The sequence below is a fragment of the Poeciliopsis prolifica genome, unplaced genomic scaffold (genome assembly GCF_027474105.1).
Source record: "Poeciliopsis prolifica strain line A6 unplaced genomic scaffold, Auburn_PproV2 SCAFFOLD035, whole genome shotgun sequence".
NCBI lineage: Eukaryota > Metazoa > Chordata > Actinopteri > Cyprinodontiformes > Poeciliidae > Poeciliopsis > Poeciliopsis prolifica.
In genome coordinates, this window is record NW_026562410.1 from 5,821,178 (window position 1) to 5,844,038 (window position 22,861).

At 40.4% G+C, this 22,861-nt stretch overlaps 2 protein-coding genes across 3 annotated transcripts; both read right to left on the minus strand.

Moving 5' to 3' along the window:
* Positions 1 to 671: 671 nt before the first annotated feature.
* LOC129374330 (M-phase phosphoprotein 9) lies at positions 672 to 18,748 on the minus strand. Its single transcript, XM_055052699.1, has 24 exons — positions 18,654 to 18,748; positions 17,758 to 18,029; positions 16,397 to 16,544; positions 14,723 to 14,812; positions 14,129 to 14,628; positions 13,490 to 13,643; positions 13,286 to 13,358; positions 12,169 to 12,272; positions 11,264 to 11,377; positions 10,736 to 11,163; positions 9,794 to 9,943; positions 9,531 to 9,618; positions 9,147 to 9,362; positions 8,016 to 8,063; positions 7,837 to 7,901; positions 6,805 to 6,906; positions 5,872 to 6,090; positions 5,638 to 5,792; positions 4,258 to 4,530; positions 3,657 to 3,777; positions 3,098 to 3,183; positions 2,666 to 2,862; positions 2,311 to 2,379; positions 672 to 1,526 (listed from the first exon to the last, which is right to left on the minus strand). The coding sequence occupies exons 2-24, from the start codon at positions 17,991 to 17,993 to the stop codon at positions 1,425 to 1,427; spliced, it is 3,738 nt and encodes a 1,245-aa protein (XP_054908674.1). The 5' UTR covers positions 17,994 to 18,029; positions 18,654 to 18,748; the 3' UTR covers positions 672 to 1,424.
* A 1,083-nt stretch (positions 18,749 to 19,831) lies between these two features.
* Positions 19,832 to 22,678, minus strand: LOC129374259 (cyclin-dependent kinase 2-associated protein 1). Of its 2 annotated transcripts, none has more exons than XM_055052585.1 (4): positions 22,605 to 22,678; positions 21,049 to 21,149; positions 20,666 to 20,792; positions 19,832 to 20,553 (listed from the first exon to the last, which is right to left on the minus strand). In XM_055052585.1, exons 1-4 carry the CDS (start codon positions 22,654 to 22,656, stop codon positions 20,486 to 20,488), a joined length of 348 nt encoding a protein of 115 aa, XP_054908560.1. In that variant the 5' UTR covers positions 22,657 to 22,678; the 3' UTR covers positions 19,832 to 20,485. The 2 variants fall into 2 exon arrangements, with proteins under 2 accessions (XP_054908560.1, XP_054908559.1); XM_055052584.1 differs by lacking the exon at positions 22,605 to 22,678 and adding an exon at positions 21,974 to 22,335.
* Positions 22,679 to 22,861: the final 183 nt, after the last annotated feature.

The window sequence follows — 22,861 nt, forward strand, 5'->3', positions numbered from 1 at the left end:
GGGAAGAGCGCCCCCTGCTGACACACGGGCGCATGTCCGTGAAGCCATCCTGCAGCGTAAAAACATTGTGTACAAAAAACAAAAAAAAAATCAGCTCATTCATTTAATGTACAGTGATATTAGCCAATACAATAAAAATAATAAATATACTACTAGATTAACAGTTGGCCTAAATAAATATTGTTATGAAAAGAACATTTATTTTTGAAATGGATAAAATTAAAAAACTTTAGCACAGGAACTTTATTTCTTGTGCTAAACAGGAAATGACTTGTTTTTGTATTCCTCAAAAACAGTGACTTGTTTTTGAGGAACCATTTCATAAGTGTTATTTCACTTTATTTATATGGTTTAACTCCTGTGGCCTGACGTCCAGCCAATTAAATCAACAATTTGCCCAGTGTGTTAAAAGATGAAATATTTCCCTTTCTTTAAATGTATTTTGTTTCGATCCAATTTTTTGTCCTGTACCCCGGAGAAGAAACTCTACTTAGCAAAGTAGTCAATGATGGGGTACAATGTACTTTCAATTTATTGCTAAAGTAAATCTTTGTGGGTCACCGGGCCCCGCTTGGCTCCCATCTAGATCCGGCCATGCCTCCACCTGGAGACGGCGCGTTGACAATAGCGATGCATCATTCTGAGCTTATAAACAAAATGAGTGCGAACGCTTCTTCTATAAAAGAAGTTTATTGTGCAAGAGCTTCACAGGTCCATTGGAAACATGTCACTGTAGGAAACCGACATGGAGGAAAGGAAACAGTGCAAGGACTCCATGCACAGCGGAAACAGACGGAGAATCTGAGTGAAAAGGTTGGATGCTGGTTTGACTTGACTGGTTGATCTGCTGCTGCAGAAATGAAGTCATTCAGGAAATAAACCAACAACAACAGAAAAGGCTTTTCATTCAAGTAAACAGATTTCCTTCAAGTTTAAAAAGTTTGGCCCAAAGCAAAATGTACAGACAATTAAAAAAAACAAAAACAAATGATATGTAAAAACATGAATGTAATGTCAAATAATTGTACAATTATCAACAATTAAAAAAAAAAAAAAAAGGCAGTGATGTTTTGTGCGTGAATGTGTCTTCACATCTTAATCTTTAAACTCAAGCTAGTTTTAAAATCTCTTCTTCACTGTGGTAAAACATCACATTATTGTTTTTTTGTTTTTTCTCGTGACTAAAAAAGTAAATGACTTTACAAATCTGTGCTTTACTAAAAAATAAAATATATTCCAAAAAAACGCTCCGATATTTTCCCGACACGTAAAAAAATATCCCAGAGAACTGTTCGATCATACGTAGAAAAACATGGTGAGCGTGTTCGATATACAGGTCAGATCATGGCAAGGCGATTCTTCAGAAGACAATCAGTGCCGCTTGTCGTGCCGAGACACCGAGCGGTGGCAGAGGTCGAAGGTCGCTATGTGTGGGCAGAAGAGCGGAGGACATGGAATCGCTTCAGAGTCATCCGGATGGATCCCAACTCGCGGTTCAGTCTCTCCAGACGATTCTCTAAGGCGACCTGATAGAAGAGAACAGCAAAATATTTGAACAACTTCCACCCATAAAGGAAAATGGTCGACATCGTCTGTCCAGTCTTGACACAACAACCCATTTTCCTGAACGATAAATTGTTACACAAATGCGGCTAATGGGATCTATAGCTTAAAACAACATTTGAAGCTCATTTAAGAATATTGTGGCATATATCGTGATATAGTAAAAATATACTGGGATATTAGATTTTTCTCATGTCCCCCAGTCTGAGGTCTAATCAAAATTTTGCCTGACAGAGAAGTCCCACAACAAAAATAACCCACAAAAAAATACAGTGAATATGTGAGATTAAATAGTCCTGTCAATGCAAAATTTAAGATAAGTAAAATATTTAAGGCCAACTTAGTTTTTAAAAATGAATGTTAGACATTTTTAGGTATTCATTTAGAAACAAACTTTTTAAGCAGACATGGACACCCAATATATCAATTCTCATAATAAATAGATTAGATTTAACATATTTTGAGAGTCGCAATATATATTTTACTTTTGAGACTGTAAGATTTTACGACACATTTAATATTGTGTATGACGTTACATAATACTGATGATTAAATTGTTCTTATGGGATTCTCAAGTCTTATCCATATGCTTAAGCAAGAAAACCTTTAAGTGAAAGATTTCACTTATTGTTTCAATATGCTAATAGTTTCTAATGTGATTTTTAATATAATAAAACAGGAAATGAACTTTGTTTTGAAATGACAGGTCAGGAGTAATCAGTTGATAATTGTTTTCTAGTATCTCACCTCATCTAATCGGGTCTGTAGGCTCACTCTGCCACCTGCTCCAGGCATCCTGCTCAAAGCTGCCTCAATCTGCGCACACACAGACACACACACACACACACACACACACACACACACACACACACACACACACACACACACACACACACACACACACACACACACACACAGATAAAGCAGTGAACACACTGAAGCTCATTAGATCAGAATAAAGGCAGGAGGAGGGATTGAAATGAGTGACCCTATAAACCTCTTATGTAAGCGGCTGAACGTTTGGTCAGAGCTGCACCTTCAAATTTATCCTTCTGACATTAAAAAATAAAGACACTAAGATGCATCAGACTCTCCAACTCACCTGCAGTTTCTCCTGCGTCAGCTCATCAAACAGTCTTTCAGCCTCAGTCAGTGACTGGGTTCTGTCCGGGGCCAGCAGCAGAGCCGGGTCCACTGAGGGGTCCGGCTGCTCTGGACCACCACCGTCTCTTTGCTGCTCCCAGCCCAGCTGGACGCTTCTGTCCAGTGGCTCCATGCGGCCGGAGGGCTCCTGATCCCCTGAGATAGAAAGAAAGAAAAAAAAAAGAAAAAAGAAACAACTGAAGACGAATTGACATTTATAATCAGACACAAATATTAAGTGCGAGTTCCAAATGATTACAGGTTTCGTTTCTCAAACAAGGAGTTAAAATCAAAAATAACTTGGACGTGCTCTAAAATAAATAAACATGCCCAGAATACAACCGCAGAAAGAACAGACGGCCGCCAGGGCTTTCAGGATCTTGTGCGTTACCTTTCTCCTCTGCTGATGTGAAGTGGAGTCTCTTCCTGGGACTGCTGCTGTGGAACGAGTGCCGTCTCCTGTCGGCGTGTCCGTCACTGTGTGGACAGACCAAAAGCAGACAGTTTCAGTGAGTGTGTCTAAAAGCCGCCTTCACTGACAGACAGGAACAGAATGCTAGCAGTAGTTACGGCCATTTCATGATAACTTATTTGTGGACTAACCAGACAAAAAGTGTTAAAAAGGGCAGCAGTCTAATATCTTCTGGTCAAACGCAACATCTCAGGCTTTATGTAATGAAACCAACTGTTTTTGGGTTGGAATGAAGAAATGACAAAACAGTGTCTTTTGCTAACTTGTTTATTTTAAATGTGACCATAAACACAGACTGTTCTTTACATTAAATAAAGTTTCTCAAAAAGCTAAAATTAATTGTCTTCTTTTTGTGTCATAGCTTGACGTTGCACTCTTTCTGCCGTCCTCTACTGCCCTCTACGGGTCACAGTGGTTATGGGTTTGCAATAAAAAACAATTCGCCCCTGAATCGCCTGCAGGATGTTTCATTTCTCACCTTTGGATCAGGTGCTCCTCTCTTGGCATCAGGTGGCCAAAAGCAGTGGAGTAGTTCTCAGTGGGGCAGCGTTTAGGACTGGACATGGCAGACAGGGGCGTGAGTAACGTCTCCCTCTTGGCTAAAAAGAAGAAGAAAGGAAGGTGGAGATGCCATGACCGTCATACAAACATGCAGATTTGGATAAATGTCTCATTTTGTAGTATGACAAAGTTCCTGCAAGTTTTACCAACTTAAAGACTGTTTATGGCTATTAGGAACAAAATAAGACCTGAATCACAACAAATGTACAACAGAAAATTGTATGTCCTGCCAATAAATTTGTTCATATTGATGGTAGCTGCAGCAAAGCAAGCTAGCAACGGCATATTAGCTGCCGCTGTTTTTACTTCAAGTCTTCATCAGCAATCATCAAAACATTGGCATAATACAAACAAAAAAACATCCTAGGTTGAATTTTATACATAAAAGAACTGAGAAAGTAATTAGAGATTACAAGATACAACAGTTGTGTAATAAATTTACAGTATTTTTTTGGGATTATTGAATGAAGTAATGAGATAATATTACCAAGGATGAAGGAGTCCCTGTAAGAACTTACTTGGAGTAGCAGTAGGGATGTTTCTATGAGCTGCAGGTGGCAGTGAGGAGGACCTGTGGCCCTCGGGGGACAGACTCCTCTGGGCCCTCAGCAGGGCTGCGGTCCTGTCCGCTGCGCCGCGACTTCTCGCGCCCCCGCCGTCGGGCCCCGTAGCTGCCGCTCCTGCTGGTTTCGCGACCTCGGTCTCGTCCAGAACCGGATCGGGTCGCTTCCGGACCGGCTCTTTGTGTTTCCGCTCCACGAACCCAACGGTGGCCCTCTGATGGCCGACCCCTGCAGACACACAAATAAATAAAATCCTACAGGCCGAGCAGGTAGCAGCCGTGTTTCCTGCGCTAAGTGAAACAATAATTCTGCAAAATTAATTCTGAAAGCATTTGGCCCATTTTAGGATGCAAAATGAACAAAGCGTCTGCCTCCAAGACGGTTTTACTTTTATTTGTAGGTGGAAAAAATACGGGAAGTCACATTGTTTACAGTGACTTTAAAAACTATTCATACATTTTAAAACTTTCCATTTTTTAACCACAATGTATTTTAACTAGTTGTTATGTGGCTCAATATTTATTTTAACAAGTGAAAACCTGAAATGTGCTTTGAGCATTTCTCTTTTGGGATTTCTGCAATTTTTGTGAATTTATTGAAGTTTCCTTATGCAAAACAGCTAAAGTTCAGTCAGATGGGACGCGTAGCAGTTTTCAAGTCTTCCCATTGATTCTCCATTGGATTTAGGTCAGGACTTTGACTAGGCCAAGAGTCTGCGACCTGCAGCTCCAGAGTTACGGCTGGCTCTTAATAACTTTGGGGAAGATTGATTAAGAATGGAGAAACGTTTGAACATTTAAAGATAATAAACAAATGCTGGTTTGAATAGTATTTTTTTATGTCTGTAGTGTAAGGAATTCTTATCAGAAGTAGGTTTTTTTGTTTTTTGAAGTTGTAAACTGATTGTTTTGGAACATGTTCTGTGATATTTGAACATTTCATTGAAAGAAAATGTTTTTTATTTTCATGTAAGCTTAAATATTTTATTTTAAAACATAAAATCAAAAATAAAAATAGTTTTCTTTCATCTAAAACTCAAAACAAATTCCCTAGAGTAGGTGTAAAAAAAAATAAAAATTAAAAAAATTTTTAAAAAAAGCCATTTGGTAAAGTAAGCAGTTCAAAACAGATAAAAAAATGAAGTAAATCAGTGGTTCTTTAAAGATGACAACATTCCTGTTGTAGATATTTTTTTCTTTTCCTTGAAGGTGACATAATATCTGTGTTTCTAAATGAGTTTTATTCCACTGGGCCGAGGGAGAAAACGTCTCTCTGGGTTGTAAAGGAGGCAGACCTCTCAGGGTCCCTGTGCAGCTGTGAGAATGTGGGGCTTACAGGGGGCCCGGGTCTCCGTGGCTCTGGTCTCCTCCAGCTCGATCAGGGCCCTCATTATGGGCGTCAGGGGGCTGGAGCCGTCTCTCCGACCGGCGCTCTGCTCCTGCTGTCTGCTCTGAGGCAGCGTCTGCTCGCACTCGGGTGGAGACGCACACCTGCATGCCAGAAAGCGAACCGTTCACACTCGCGCTCGCGTCCGGCTTTAAAGCCACGCTCCCGACTCTGAACACACACCTCCAGCTGCCGCCAGAAGAAGAGGCGTCCACAGAGCTGCCGGTTACAGACGACTGGTCGTTGATCGGGTAAGGAGATCGTTTGTGAGCGTTTGATTGGCTGGTTTGAGTTGGCTGGGAGTTTCTGCCGCCATTCGACTGGTCAGACCTCCTCCAGGTGACGTCTGGCTCTACTTTACCTTTGCTGGGCGACAGCAGTAAGTCGGGATGGTGGAAGAGACTGCAGACATATTCAGGACAGTAATTCACCGTAGTTAGTATCACTTGTTACAAAAACGGAAACAGTAAAAACCGAAACATAATCTCATGTTGCCATGTTGAAGTATTTAGTTATACATCAGAGAACTGTGAAGAGAAAAAGGAAATTATATCTTTTAACTGAAAATGATGAAAATATCTGGTTTCAAAAGTGAGCCTATTAGTCACACTTTATTACAAAGTTGTGCGGTTTGAATATCGAGCATTTTAAGGACTGTATAGAGAAATCAAGCACTCTCTAAACCTTGAAAACACCAAACTGAAATCCACACATTTTCAAAGATTTTAAGAAAACCCTGTTGCTCCCACTTTGCTCCAACTCCTCAGCAACCCTTGCTGACATGGTGAGCAACATCCTGTTCTACAACAAATGTCTGGGGAAACAATCTATATGCCTATTTTTTATAAACCCAAGGCTTGAAGTAATAACTTTCTTCCACTTCACAATACGCATCCGTCTGCTTTGGTCTATTCCATAAATCACAAATAAAACACACTTACTGCTCATCTACTTCAGCAAAGTGGAAGCAACGGAATTTGAATGTTACAAAACACAGTTTGTAACGTGGCAGACTCTGTTGTAGGGGAGGTCATTTGTGCAGAAGTGTTGCAAACTTTTCTCCTCAGACACTAAAATGCTGCGGCTTTAGCTGCGAACAACATTTCAGGAGCTCACCCCGCCCCTGAAGGTTGTGCGTTACTGTGGGGGGCGTAGCGGATCCTGGCCTGGTTCTCGTGCTCCAGCTGCATCACCTGGGACTCCAGCTTTGAGATGACTCTAGGAGAGATTTACAGAGATAAATACAGCAGGAAACACGCTCAGGTAATCTGGATTTATGTAAAAGTAGAAAAGTATTTGGTACAAATTATACCTTAGTACTGATTAAATGGTTCAAAAAAAAAAAAAAAAAATCAATTAATCAAATTAAATCACCAGATGGACCAAAACATAATGTTATATGGAAACATTGGTATTTTAAGGACCAAAATGAAAACAATTCATCTTAATGATATAATTCCAAAATAACAAAAGCTGCATTCCCATTTACCATATAATTGCGTAAATTAGAATTACAAAAATAACTTTGCTTAATGGACACACACCTATTTAGAAACAGAAATTGTTTGATAAAGTTTTTGCGCTAGGTTGAGATGTGTTTATTTTTATTTTATGAGTGAAATTTGCAAAACTGCAATGCAAACTATTTTCATGTCATACAAGTCGTGCTAAACAACTGCATGTTACTACTGGAGGAAACGACAAAGACGACAACAGGAAGTAGTAGAATAATTCATTTTAAATGAATTTACTGTGAACAAACTTACCGATGTTGACTGCCTTTCTTATTTAATGGAAACACTACAATTTCTTTCAATATAAAATGTATGAAACCTTAATGAAACCTACAGATGCGTGTTTGGTTAAAACATTATTGTTCTTCATTCAGTGAAGTTACTCACAGGGGACAGCGTACACTGAAATGTTACTTGAGTAAGAGTCGCAAAACGTCATAATAAAATTACTCAAGTAAAAGTAAAAATTATAAGTAAAAACACTGCTAAAAGTAAATTTTTTCCAAAAAGTTACTCAAGTAAATGCAGCTGGTTACTGCCCAACCCTGCATACACCCTAATTTTGTAGAAGTCACAATTAATCGGATCATATATATTTTTTAAAAAGTTACAAAATCGAACCAGTAAATGTTACCTCTTCAGCTCAGATATCTGATCGTTTGCGTCGACTAGCTTGCTCTCTGCTGACACCAGGTTGTTCTGTAGAAACAAAAACAGAAGTATTACATGAAGTTAGCTAAATGTGACTTTACCTGTGTTGAAGGTTAATGAAGATGTGACACAATGTCGCAATATCAGAGGAAATGACTTCACCTTTGCTGCTTCGTGTTCCTTCGTCAGAGAGTCGTATTCCTTGAGTAGCTGAGGGGAAAAATGTGAAGCGTTGTAAATTATGGCTGCCAGTTAATGTAGTTATACAAAAAAAATGACTAAATTCTTCCACTGGTGTAAAAACTGTCATTTTTTTTCTGTCTTTATCAAACATTTTTTATTCAGGGTCTCATGAGTAGCAGCAATTTGCACAGTTAGAGAACTTATCTTTTTTTCTTCTTTTTTAATATGGCTTGGACATTAACATGTTAGTTACATTTTTAATGCATTAAAATTTTTCAAAACTATTAATTGCTTTTTTCTACATACAAAGTCCCAAAGAGGAATCTTTGTATTTGCATGTTCCAGGTATGCCAATAAATCTGATGCGCAAGCGACTTCCAAAAAAAAAAAAAAAACAGCCATGACAAAGCAGCTCCTCTTGGCCCTAAGGGGTTAATATGACCTACACAACAGATAGAAAACAAATTGTCTATTTATCAGGGCTGTGCAATGTGAACTTAAAAGATTTATCACGATACTTATTGTTTCGATAGTGATGAAAGTGACAAAAGAACTACTTATTACTTCTTTTTCTAGATATGGTTGTGCCTGCATAGAATTACATCAATCATAAACCCACAAACACAAACTGCTCTTAAAAAACTAACTTATATGCAAGGTGCTTCTTTAGGACATCAGTCACACAAAGAAGTGCGATTTGTATCACTGAACTTCACACAGTAACTGTATTTAATTATATTTTCAAATTTATTGATATTTATCGAAGCTCTCGCTGAACAGTGGAAATTTTTTTTTTGTAAAATTAACAATTACCACAACATGGTGGTTTCATTTTTTGAAACGAATTCTGATATTTAGATTAAATATCAAAATTTTTATCACAATTTTAAAAGTTATCACGATACTAAATGATAAAACAATACAATAACCGCCCACCTTTAATATTTGATCAATAAGTTAGAAGAAAAAAACATTTTTGACTTGAAAATGTTTATTTTGTTGCTCTATATAGTTTACAATTAAATGCGATTCATTTTGATTAATTAACCCTGCAGTTGACTCAATTAGAAGTTTTCTACTACTTTGATCTTCATGGACTCTCAGACTCACATCCTGCAGCATCTTGTACTCTCTCTCCCTCCTGGCCTCCTTGTCGTCTGCCTCCCTGCAGGCTTTCTGCGCCGCCTCCTCCAGCTGACGCACGCGGCTCTTTAAGCGCGCCGCCAGTCCGTCTTTCTCTTTGGCCGAGCGTTTGCTATCTTCCAGCCGCTGCTGCAGGGAGCTCACGGCGGCTCCGGCCACAGCGTAGCGCTCCGGCCATGCAGCCTGTGAAAACAAAGTCACTCGTATTCGAAACGATGCCTGAACATCAGCGTAGCTTCCTCTGTTAGGCCTGCTAGCTCCTTGCTATCTCTGCTTTGCTTGTTTAGGAAATTATAATAAGTTCCCTCAAGGTAATGAGTTGCAAATTTTGTGTTAAAAATGTGCAGATACCAGGTGTTTCTCCAGCAAGATGTTTGTCGCCTCCAGTTCCTGAATGCGACCTGTTGCCTCAGCCAGCGCTTTTTCTAGATGTTTGCACCTGCCGATGAACAAATGGATGAATAAAATGAATCTAACAAATGTATCTAAAAACTCCTACTTTTGGATTTTGCTCGTTTTTTGGATTTTGCTCGTTTTTCTGATTATTTTACGTTTCTGCTGACTTTATCTTGTTTGCAGCAAAGCAAAAAACAGTCATGTGAGTGACTGCAAACCTTTCTGTGAGGGCCTGATTGCTCTTCTCTAGATCCTGAGGCAGATCTCGGAGTTTGAGTTTGTCTCGCAGGATCTGAATCTCAGACTCGTAGTAGGCTTTCAGATCAGCGACGTGTCGCGAGTGTTTCTCTCTGAGGTTCTGCCGCAGGCTGGGGGAAAAAAGGGAAGGAAAAAAAGGAAACTTAAGACACTTTCAACCTATAACAAGGTGCAAAACTTATTAAAGCAAAAAAATAAATAAAATAAAAATAAAACTCTGCAAAAAAGTTGTTTCCAGTTAAACCAGAAACCTTCACGTTATAACAAGATGAATTTTATGTCTCACAATGACAAGAAATTGTTCTAACAAGATGCAAAATTCATAAAAATGAGAAAAACTTCTCGTTTTAGCCAATTTTGTATCTCGTTACATCCAGAGACTCTCATGGTGTAACAACTTAAAACTTCAGAAACCAAGAAACGTTCTTGTTTTAATGAGAAACTGTCAGAAGGACAAGATTAAAAAAAAATACACACCTCTGACATATTTAGGTTTTACTGAGAAAGAAAACTCTTTGACAATGTTTTTTCTCTTTAACAAGTTTTGTGTCTCATACCCAGAAGCCTTCACCTTATGAAATATAAAACTTTAAAAATGAGAAACTTTCTCATCTTAGCAAGACATATTTCTCACTATAAGAAACTTTTTGCTTTAACAAAAACATAAAAATACACCCGTGACAGTTTACAATCATAAAAAGTAATTCCCCTGATGTTTCTGATTTAAAAATGGGAACATATTTTGATTGTAATGAAATATAAAACTTGGACATACAAAACAATTTCTCGTTTTAGTGAAACAAGTTTTATCGCTATAACGACAAACATTTTTTAGTTAAGTTTACAAGCTGAAATCAGGCGTGTGAATATTGTATACAAGGCGTCTGTCACGTCAGACTCACAGAGACAGGACGACAGGGTCCTCCAGAGACGAAGGACTGACTGACGGCGGCTTCCCGGCTCCCGGGATGGCGCCGGGCTTCAGGGTGCTGGTGTGGCTGCGGCTCCCCTCTTCCTCACTGGCTAACAGCGCACTCGCCCTGCGCTGCTGGCTGCTTTCTCTGACCGCCAGTGACGGATTCCCTCGGGAACTTTGCGTCTTAGCGGGAGGTTGTCCAGCAGTCGAAGCGCTGGACGTGTCAGAGACGCAGTCGGTGTCTCCAGGATGGGCGCTGGCCTCCGCCATGCTGTCGGGGGTCATGGACGTCCCCAGTCTGGGGTATGGGTGGGGCGGAGGGGCAAACGACGGGCTGCTGAAGTGAGAAGGTGAAGTGAAGCCAGACGTTCGATCTGACTGCTGCGTGCCGGCTGCCGGATCCAACGTCAGCGCCTGAGCAACGGAGGTATGAGGTTAGCAACGAGTCAAACAGTTTTCTACAAAAATCAAATATTAGAAGAACAGATTTGGTTCTCTGAATGAAAAGACAAACCTGTGGTGATAGAGGGCTGGATGTGACAGATCCTTCCCAGTCCGTTTGTTTACAATCTTTATGCTTGTTGTGGTAGATTTCTCTGAGGGACAGCCGCGGCTCCTGGGACGGAGTCTGCAGGAGACACAGAACCATCATCAGCTTTTCATTGAACTAGACAATGATGTGAAAAATATCATCATTGCAACATTTTTACATCCTTTAAAGATCTGACTTCCATGAATCTCGGGGCAATAAACTGAGTAAAAGCATACAATAAGTTTTGAAGCGCTATAAAGCACACTTGAATCATCTTTATTTCATTTGTTTAGCTACAAAACCAGATGTAGTTATGATTACTTAATATCCCTTTGGGATTAATAAAGTAGTTTTGAATTTGAATTGCTGCACAAAAATTTGGAAGAAAAAAAAAACTTGGAAATTTCTGAGTTTCAAAAGTCCATCTATTTTTTCTTTACTTTTGAAACTGAGATTTTCAAGTTTTTCCCAGAAAATTTTCTGGGATTAATCCCACAATTTATGACTTGTTTCTACAAAATTTTAAACTTTTCAAACTCTGAAATTTTCTTGTTTTTTTCTATTGAATTTCTGAGACTAATCTCAAAATGTATTTATTTTTTCTAAAAACATTGAAACTTTTCAAAAGTTTTCTTTGCTTCTCCCCAGTTTTTCTATGTACAATGGGCCTAAGACGTCATGGTACATAGAGCTGATGTAGAGATCCCAATCTTCTTTATCTTAAAGTGTGTTTTAGCGCCACCTTCTGACTCATACTATCATTGTCCCTGTCAGCACATCAGGAGTCACCCCGGGTTCAGATACACATACGTTTACGTCACGTAGGATAGCAGGGCGGATCAAGAAGTTTGAATTTGGCCGAATGTGACTCAGCTGGAGTTACTCACAAGACTCAAGGAAGCCTCTTGCAGAAGGAGGTACGCTCCGCTGTCAAAGCTGTCCGGAAGGGGCCGATAAAGGTCGCACTCGTTCAGACGCCAGTAAGTCAGACCTGAGACAGACACAATGAAACATCTGTAGAGCCCTTTTGACATTATTATTATTATTCATCCATTCATTTGCATGTTTATGTCGGTGTGGGCCACGTGTGTTGCCAAATTACGCAGTTCAATTCTGCAAAAATTCATGCAAAATCAACAGAGCTTCACATTACTTCGCGGTAATGTGCGTTCAAGTTTTTCTGCAAGAACAGTTAAAAAAAGTTTGAGCTTAAGTGATGATAACTCCGACCTGCAGGTGGCGGTACTTTCTTTTACAACACTTGTGTATTGGTCTTACTTGACGTCAAGTTAAAGTCCACACTCAATATGGCGAGGAACAAAAGTCACATTTAACGTCGCACATAGGCGCAAATATTGGAAAATTTCTTGCAAATATATACTTTTTAAATATCAAAAAAAAAATGTGAGAAATTCTGGATGGACTGAACAAGATTTTCAATATTATTTTATTTTTAAGAAGTACTTATAGAATGCAGATTATTATTCGTGGAGTCTGCAGGAGACACAGAATGATCCTCAGCTTTTAATTCAACTAATGACAGATTAGCGGAATTAATTTGTCATTAGTTGACAAATTAATTAATTGACTGGCCAGAATAAATTCTGACACAACCGGCCCTTCAAGAAGATTTATGACCTCTATTCGGCCCAAAATGAGAATGAGTTTGACCTCCTGGTGAAGGTCAGCCTAAAGTACTGAGCCGCACTATACACCGTAAATCAGTGAGGACACTGAGCATCACTGTTGATCTGAAAATATATCCATAATTCACACTGCTACTGCTGCTCTCTACTGACCTGTAATATGATCATAAATGAGATTTTATTCAGTGTCAAAGGAACATAAGACTGCTTATAGAATCAAATCAAAACTATTGTTGTCAGACAGTCTGAAATATTATTATGGTCACCTCAGGAGTATATCAATAACCAGAGAAGATAAAAACTCCAGTGCATGGTTTCCTTTCGCCTTGTCTTTTTCTAATCAAAGTCTGTGAATTACCTGAAGCCTCTGACATCAGGCTGTCACTGCGCCGCAGCGGGAAAGAGCTGGGTGACAGCACGGCCGATCGATGCTGAAACACAACGGAGATAAGTGGATGGGACTCAAGAGCAAGAAAATACGGTTATAATAACCAAAGCGGACAATGAGCTAAAAACAAAACCGCAACAAATGTTTGTCCCAGAAGGTGAGCTGTCAAAGAACCTGGTCGTGTGAATCTGGTTTCTCCAGCAGACTCTGCTTGCTGTGAGGTAACTCCTGGTAGTCTGGGGTTTGTGCTGTGCTGAGTCCTGATTTGGTCTTCCTGGTTCTGAGTTTCTGCCTCTGGGCCCAGGAGGTCAGCTGCTGGCTGCTGCCGCTGCCAAAACAACAGAAAATACGCTTTATTTTTAACTAAAAACATCCAACTTCATTCTCTATTTCCCCAACCTAACACATAAAAGATGAATTTCATAAAATGATGTAGGTACAACAGCAACACGTTGATATAATAGTTTGTGGCACATTCTGTGATAAACCCAACTTCGACCAGATCCAGTTGTTAGCATAAAGAAACCTGCCTACATTCAGCCAGTGCAGGTCATTTTCTGACCGCCACAGTTGGAAGCTGCAGCTCACAGGCGAAGCTTCGTCCTTGGAGGCGGGTCTAGGCCCCCTCCACCGTTTTGCACAGCTGAACGATTGCCACAGGCCATTAAAGGATTCAAACACGCATTACAGAATCAAAGCATCACTTCAGGAGTGTTTTTGATGACAGAATAACACTGATGACTTTCCGTAATGCTGCCCCACTGATGACTTTCCGTAATGCTGCCCCTCTAACAGGCTAAAGTTTGGACATACCTGGACGTTTTCTGCTGGTACACAGATGGAATAGGTTCATTGACGGCGTTGGGCCGCTCACTGGAGAAGTCCTGCTGGTACTCAGCCACAGTCGTCTGCATGTCTTCCTGGAGGATGCTGGTCCACCTGTGCTTCCGCCCTCCGTCGCCGTCCTCCCCGTCTTCATCAGGAGTCACCCCGGGTTCGAAGCCAGTTTCCCACAGCGTTCCATAGCCACTGCTGAGCACCGTGGTGGTCCGCTCCTCCGCCTGGTTGACGGTCTCCAGCCCGAGAGGCTGAGGGGACGGGGTGCTGAGGGGCGTGAGGACAGGGGCTCCCAAGCTCTCGTTGTCACTCGGCACGTTTTTGGGAAGCGGGCGTTCACTGGAGATGATGGAGAAGATGCGGTCTTTAGCGTCTGGGGACGTTTTGGTGACGGCGGGGAACTCTGTTTGCGGCTGACCGCTGCTGGTCTGGCGGTTCTGGAGCTGAACCAGGGCCTTAATCTCATCCTGAATCAACTAAACAAAATGACAAACAAAACAAAAAGATATTTAAAAGGAGAAGAAAAACATGTCATCATGTGAAAGAACTCGATAGCATACATTTGCTTACTTGTATTTGGCACTGATATTGTTCTTGCTGAGCAAGTATTTGCTCTTGGTATTGCTTTTCAACCAGCTGAAACAAATGCAACCATCGACCCTGATGAAGACAAAAACAGTTTGAAACTTAAATGGTTAATCTTGTTTAGTGTTAAGATTTCCTAACGTCACAGCTTCTAAAGGTTAGTAATCAGAAGTTTTACCATGTAATATTTTAAGCTGCCACTTCATTCAAATATAATAAAAAGAACAAAATGTCCAGCAAACATTGTTAGAAGCCATACTGTAAGGAGCAACTATTGCAATGTAACAATAAACCTGTTAGAAATCAATTATTTAGAGGAAGCAGAAAAATCTGATGCGGGTGTTTGTTTTCTATGATGGCGGAGTACGCTTCTGCTGAAAAACCCAGGAATTAGATCTCAGGAATTGTCTTGAAAAGCAAAGGAATTTCTGATTTTCAAATTTTCAAAAGAAAATTGCAAGAAAAAACACATTTTGAGATTAATCCCAGAAATGTTCAAGGAAAATAAAAAGAAAAAGTGGAAATTTTTGAGTTCCAAAAATCTAAATTTTTCAGGGCTTGAAACTTTTTTTTTCAAAAAAAATTTCTGAGATGAGTCTCAAGACTTTTTTTTCTTGCAGATTAAAAATTTCTGCATTTTCTCTGATAAATTTTAAACTTTTGGGGATCATAAATTTTCTTGATTTTTCTAAAAAATAAATAAATTCTGAGATTAGTCTTTATTTTTGTGTTGTGGTGGAAATTTACTCATCCCCCCGATCTACAATGGCCCTCATACGCCACGAACACAGCTGAGGAATCATCACATTAAATAATTCGACACAAAATACACACTAAAAAAAAAGTTTAAAACTCAAACATTTTCTGAAAGGCAGGAAAAAATAAAACTTGTGAAAGTACAACGTATAAATAAATTGCGATACGTCTCTCAGGTTGTCTTCGAAAGCAAATTATTTAAAGTGCATTTTTGTGATAGAAAAGAAACCCATCAACAATAGAAACCCAATACCAGTCACGCATGATTTTGTAGCTTATGTAAAAGCAGAATGTAACTGCTCATTTCTTAAGAAAAAATTAGATACGTCTGAAATTAATGTCAAATGAATGTTTATCACAAGAAAAAAAAGATGTAGCAAGCTACTTCCCCCAAAGAGCTGGAATGCAGTGGAAGTGAGTGTGTTTCATGAGAGGAAACGGGGCTGAAGGGCAGATTTTCACGCTTCCCCTGGACTTTGATGTGGACTGTTTACCAAATAATGAAAAGCAATCATATCAGTGGCAAAATCATGGAGCAAAAACGTGGGTTGTGGATGAACAGACACCGTATTTAAAGGGATAGTGACCTAAGAACAAACACTTCAGGTTGAACTGAATTGCGTCTGTGTTTCCCCTGCGCATCACTTCCTGTGTCTGAAAAGATCAGCTGCAGTGTGGTGCTCTGCCAGTGCAATGGGCTCTCTGCAGATGTGTGTGTGTCTGCAGAACTGACAGGTGCGATCCACAGAAAAAACTGAAAGTGACAGCTCAGAGATGAGGCTGTCGGCTGCAGAAGAACAACTGCTAAAGCAGCAATTCCTGGCTTCACTTCAGACAGCCTAGGATCTCATTTACATACTGTCTGTGTAGTTTTATCTTTCAGGCTGTGTGATTAACTCCCACCTCACAGTCCTTCCAGATCTCAGGGTCTGTTTCTCCGCTGCTCTGAATCTCCTGCACCAAGGCCCTCAGGGTCTCCAGGGAGCTTGGGTTGATGAACGGCAGGGTCTTCCCGTGCTCGAATGCTTCGTCTGTGCTCAGACACAAGTTCCTACGACAACATTATACCGAAATTACTTATAGGATACGGGCAACCAATGTAAAAGAGAGACTAAGGCCTTTCTTGTATCATTTTTCTTTGCGAAATGATACAAAAAATAAAAAAGGCAAAGAAAAGTTTAAGAAATGAAAAATATTACAAAGATAGGCAGGATATGTCGTCTTGTAGTCAAGATTCTTACTTAAAATCTGTTACACCAACACTAAGTATAGTATATACTGAAACATCAATCAAGAAAATATGACTGTCTATTGGAAAAAAAAGGAGAATAAGTCTTTGCCAAAAAATCTGACATTTTTCTAAAAAAAAAAAAACTAAAAGTTTCAGAATTTAAAAAAAAATTTGTTTTATACATTTTCTACTTAAATATATGAAAAACATTCAAATGTCTGAGCGTCAAATGCCTACATTTTGTTTTACTTTTGACACTTAGACAACGACAAGTTTTTTCTCTCTCGAATATCTCTGAAATTAATCTCAAAATGGGATTTTTTTCTAGCATTGTTTTTTTTTTACTTTTCAAACTCACACATTTCCTTGTTGTTTTTTTCTGAACTATTTTTAATATTAATCTCAAATTTCCAGTTATTTCTTGAAAACTTTAAACTTTTCAAACTCTAAAGTTTCCTTGTTCTTTCTAGAAAATCTCTGAGATTAGTCTCTAAATTTTGAACTTTCTTGGCAGAAATATAGATTCCCATTTTTGTGATACTCTTTTAACCAAAAATTGGATTTGGTGCTTTGATCTTCTTGTTTTGTTTTCTTTTTAGAACAATTTTGTTTACAGCGACTTCATAATTGATTTTATTACTTACTTGATTTTATTACTTTACTTAACATGTAGCCAAAATAAATAGGCTACATTTAGCCTATTTATTTACTAAGATCAGTAAGTTAAAAGCTTACTGATCTTTGAGAATATGTTCTTTTATAATTACCGATATACTGTTGTATAATATCAATATCTCAAAACAACAGTATCACGTTTATCCCAGCAACGATCTATTATTGTTCAGCAACATCTGTTGTAGTGACAGACCAAACCAGAGCATCTGAATAATTACATCTTTTACACGTTAAAGGTCAAGTCTCCATTCTTCACGCAGAGCACAGTGTGTGTGTGTGTGTGTGTGTGTGTGTGTGTGTGTGTGTGTGTGTGTGTGTGTGTGTGTGTGTGTGTGTGTGTGTGTGTGTGTGTCAGCACCTGATCCTGTTGCACGCCGGTGTGATGTCCACATGCCTGCCCTCCACTGCGCCTCCCGCAGTTTGGGAAACGGCGTGCCTCTCCTCCAGGACGGCCAGGCCCGAGGCTGACGTCCCCTCGGAGGACACCAGGGAGGTCTCGCTCTCCTTCCCTCCATCTCCGTCGGCGCTGGCGTGGCAGTGGCTCAGAGCCCCCGAGCTGGACGCGTCCTCGGAGATGCTGTCATCTGTAGACATGGTTACGGGCCCATCTGGAGGGGGTCTCTCTGACAGCTGGGAGCCAAAACAAAGGGAAAGCAGAGCTGAGTCGGCGTGAGCGTCTGAAGGCGCTGCACGGCTGTTGGAGCAGCACTATTGGTACATTCAAGAATTACTACACGTAGCACGTCCGGTAAACACGTTTTTAAAACAAACAAACAACAATAAATAAATGAAATGGCGTTCAGGTGTCAGTGTGACGCATTAGCATCAGCCTCTGTGTTTTAAGCATCAGGGGGTCACGTTTCCTTTCATTTCAGAGCTAGCCTGTATACGGCGCGTTTAATTAATGTGCGGCTAATTCAATTAGCAGAAATGATTAACGCGGAAGAGACAGGCGATATCACAAATATTAGTGGGAGCAGCATTAGCTGTCAGAGCTATCATGTCTGCAGCACCAACACTCAAAGTTACCAGAATCTGTTGGACGGAGTTATCCAGCTGCAGCTAACAACACCTGCAACTAACGAGCCTTTCAAATGGTTAGCCATTAGCTCAGTTTGGCTAAGTTGGTGTATTACAGATTAAGAAACACAGAGACAAGCAAGACAGGACGAGCAGTAACATTCAACTGCAAACCGCTTCACAACACCAGGCAATGTGGCCTGTACAGCTTACACCAATTAATAGTGAACCTACCGTTTGGTTTCTAATGTTATTATATCCATATTTCTCTCAGAGTAGTCGGACTCGCAAGCTGTGAGCTGGTTGGCTGCTGCACTGCAGTGTTCGCTGTCCGCTGAACGTTTACAGCCCCCAACGCCATTGGTTAGAATGAGATCTGAAATACAGACGTGTGATTGGTTAGTATTTTCACATTTTATTTCTATTAGTCGAGGGAGAAGATAAGGAGTGTATCAATGTCGGGCCAAACTGACAGACGGGCAGCTCCACCACAAGGATGCTAAAATATCGAATAGCTGTTATTTTTATTATTTTTATTCAGAACCTAAAAACACTGCCTTTGAATTCTGATGGCTTTTTGATGGCCCACCAAAAGAAACGTGTCACTCATACAATTTTTAAGTTTTCAGGCGCTTCCCAGATCATATTAATGTTTTCCTTTTAACATCTTCACTTGCAGTAACTGCCTCATAATTTCAAATGTTACCATACATTGAATTAAAAAAAAAACTAAACATGTAGTGACAATGCCAGGCCTGCATGTGGCAGTGTAATGCAGTTAATAACATCCAAAAGAAGACAAAGGAGGAGAATTTAATACATAACGTTAGAGCAAATAGGGAGAATTAACAAAGAACCTTTTACATCTCTGGAACACGAGAAACATTAAGAAGAAGTGTCAAGAGAACAAGACAAGTCACTATCAATGAAGTTTCAGTGAGTCATCATGGATGGTGATGCTGTGGACAGGAAGGATCCCTGGTAGCAGTCAGTCCTGCAACGCATCTGACAAGACCTCTGACTGAAGAATTCCCATTGGGATTGTTGAAGTATTTTTGGATGGGATTCGAATGTCGCTGTACGTCTCGTTACTGCCGACATGCCAACGGAGATGATGTTCTACGGTACCGTGTTCTGGACGACATCATCAGTCGTTAGCCGCAAACCCGCTTAACTCGTCTGCTTTTGCCGCTCTTTTGGTCCGGCTCTGCATCCATGAAGTCCTCCCTTTTTAACCGCTGTGGGATATGAGGGTCATAGTTCAGGTGCTATTTGAGCTTCCGAGATGCCAGTCGGCTGCAAAGACAATATTTTGTTGCCAACGTTTACGCACCATTAGAACTGTTCAAAAATAAAAATAATATTAAAGCACAGTATCAAAATTGAAACGCATTGAATCACAATATCCACTGTATTGAAAATACAATTTATTACACAGAGTAATAAATACATACAAAGATGCAAGTAGTAGCATTTTCCTTTTTGTTTTCGTCTTTTTAATACCAAAACCAATCTCATCACAGATGAACCAATGCGTCCGATAACGTGTCCACCACTCAAGTCTTTTGTTACAAGGATCTGAAACAGACCCAATACTATAAAAAATAAAAACAAACAAAGAGAGAAAAAAAAACTCTATCTACTTCTGTACAAGCCATGCAGTGTCTACAGTTAACCCATGGGCCCGTTCGCATGCAAAAAAAAAAAAAAAAAACCCCAAACAAAACAAAAACAAAATGAACGTATACCAATGTATTTATGTAACAAGTCAAAACTAAGATCCCCAACGGTGGAGCACTAAAAAAATATTTTGATTCCCAAGGAAAAAAAACAAAAAAGAATGAAGAGATCCCGACTGAAAGAATTCTCCAGAACTCCTAAGAGTCGTGAACTGCATCACTGTATTTTTTCTCTCTCTCTCTTAAGAGCTTGCACTTCAATCCTTTGTTCGCTCTTCCTTTACTTCCTCCTTGCAACGTAAGGGCCATGCACGCTCCCCCACACTTCCCGCCAAAAAAAAAAAAAAAAAAAAAGTAGTTCTTGCAAGGAGGAATGCATGTTTATGGCTAGGACCTCGCGTTTCTTTCCGTCTCCGCCAGGCATTCGCGTACCAGGCCTCTGGCGTGAATTATGCCTGTCAAAAGAGACGGAGTCGGACATTTCTCATCAAACCGACGACAGACCAGCACGCGTGAATGTAAATGTTCGCTCAAACCCTGCTTGCTGGGAATTGCCCTCGACCGTACCTCTTTTCAGTCTCTCCATTGCGCTCTTGCTCCCGGCGTACGTGGGCCTGATTTCCTTCCCCAGCTCTTCGATGATGGCCAGCAGCTCGGCATATTTGTTCTGAGGCACTTGGCTGCCGGTGGAGCCCTGCGAGATTTAAACATTTCATCACAGAGGTCTTCGTCCCGGGGTAAAAACCGAATGTGCCTTTTTCTTATTCAGAAATATCACTAAAATAGCTTTCCTCAAGCCCACATGATCATGACTCCACTGCCGTGCCTGGCAGTTTGAGGAACGTCTGCTGTTAGTTCGTCGGAATTGTGTGAGACAAAACGCGGAGCACTTTTCTTCTAATCCCAAAACGGAATAAACGTTATAGAAATAGCGCGTCCTGAGAGCTTACCTGTGAGAATCCCAGAGATGGAGGTCCGTAGTCACTCAGGATGGGCCTGTAGGACTGCAGTGTAGCCAGGTTAGCTGCTGAGGGGGAAGGAAGGTTTCCAGCTGTTGGTACAGAGAAAAGAGGAAAAAATGTCACGGCTTCTTACTGAGGCGTAACACTGATGTGTGAGCTGTTTTTATGCCATTTTATTTTTAACGCCGTTTTAACACAAGCGTAGTCAGTAGATTTTAAATGCAGAAAGTTCAGGCGTAACAACAGCGTCAAATTTGTAGATTCATACAGGAAAAAGTGTCCAAAGTGTTGAAAATATGTATAAAAACCGGATCAATCATAAAAGTAAGATTAGTTGTGATTAATTAAATATATAATCAGATATAAACTGGCTATGTCGAGTATATATAGAAGCCAAACCTTCTAAAAATAAGTGACTGTTGAACCCTGTGAGCCCTCCACCCCGGTGCTTTGTCTGCCTGTAATATTCCCTCTCCGCCACCAGATGTCCTCGAAGAGACATAAAATTTCCCAGAGGCAGATCAATCGGCAGCTCCGACCGAGGAGCATCATGGAGGAAACGGAACAAGGCTGGCTAAAGAAGACATAAGTGATACATTTTTGTCACCGTGGAACCGCAACCCCGCGGCGGGACCGCGGCCCCGGACCACCGAGAACCACATTTTCGGAACCCCCGACGCTTCGCCTCGCCTCCCGACCGCGTTTTTCCGCCGCCTCGGCTCACGGATGGCGCTCTTTTACATTAGTAATAATGGCGGATATGAATTAGCCTAGCTCCCAGGATCTGACCCTATATATATAACTGGACAAAAACTACAGACACGGTCTTTCTCCAGGTATTCTCCGAGACCCCGAATTTAACACTCGATTTAACAAGCGGATACTTTGATTTTCTCCCACGTTTTCTCCTTACCCTGGTTCCCAGAAGTTCCCGGAATGTGCTGATGGACATTGGGTTTGTAAGACATTCCCAAAGACATTGTAAATTAAAGAAATAAAAATGACCCGAAATTCAGTGAAGCGTCTGTCTCTCACTTTTTGTTTACAACAGCGGCACCGGCAAATATGGCCGTCACTTTATATTGACACCCACAGCGCTTTTCCACCGCCGCCGCCATCCAATGCGGCTTTATCAAGAAAAACGACTTAAAAACGGGATTTCCACCATGAAGGCGAGAAATCCGCACGTAGCCGAGCACGCGTTTTTTTTCCTTTCTTTTTCCCTCTGACATTTAACAACAGTGCAGAGAAAGTTAACTCCAGTCCCACTTTAGGAGGACTTTAATCAGGATAACGCCGTTGAGTAATTAAGAAAGGAGGGGGGGGGATTTGTTTTTGAAACGTCACATATGCATTTTTTATTTATTTTTTTTTAATTTACAGCAGAAAAGCGTGCTTCCAACGCCAAACACGCGGCTCCATGTAAATAGTTTGGACTTTTAATTCAAGCAACAAAACTAAAAAAGAAATAAAAATACATGCATACATATATAAAAGTGAAAGAAAAAAACAAAACAAAAAAAAAGTGATGAAAGTAGTGATACCTGACTTTGTTTGTGGAGGAGTATCCATGGCTTCAGCCACCGAGTCGCTCATCGGTGGGTTCAGGAGACATGTGGCCGACTTCCATGTGAAATAATGGGAGTCTTTTCAGGGCTCTTTTATTTCCCAGGAGTCCCTGAAGGACACATGGTTGGTCACACTGTCTGACCCCTAGAGTCAGGACCCCAGACCTATTCTGCAAATCCATTTCAAACTAGTTTAAGGGGTTTTTTTTATGTCAAAGTATAGAAGTTGCCAA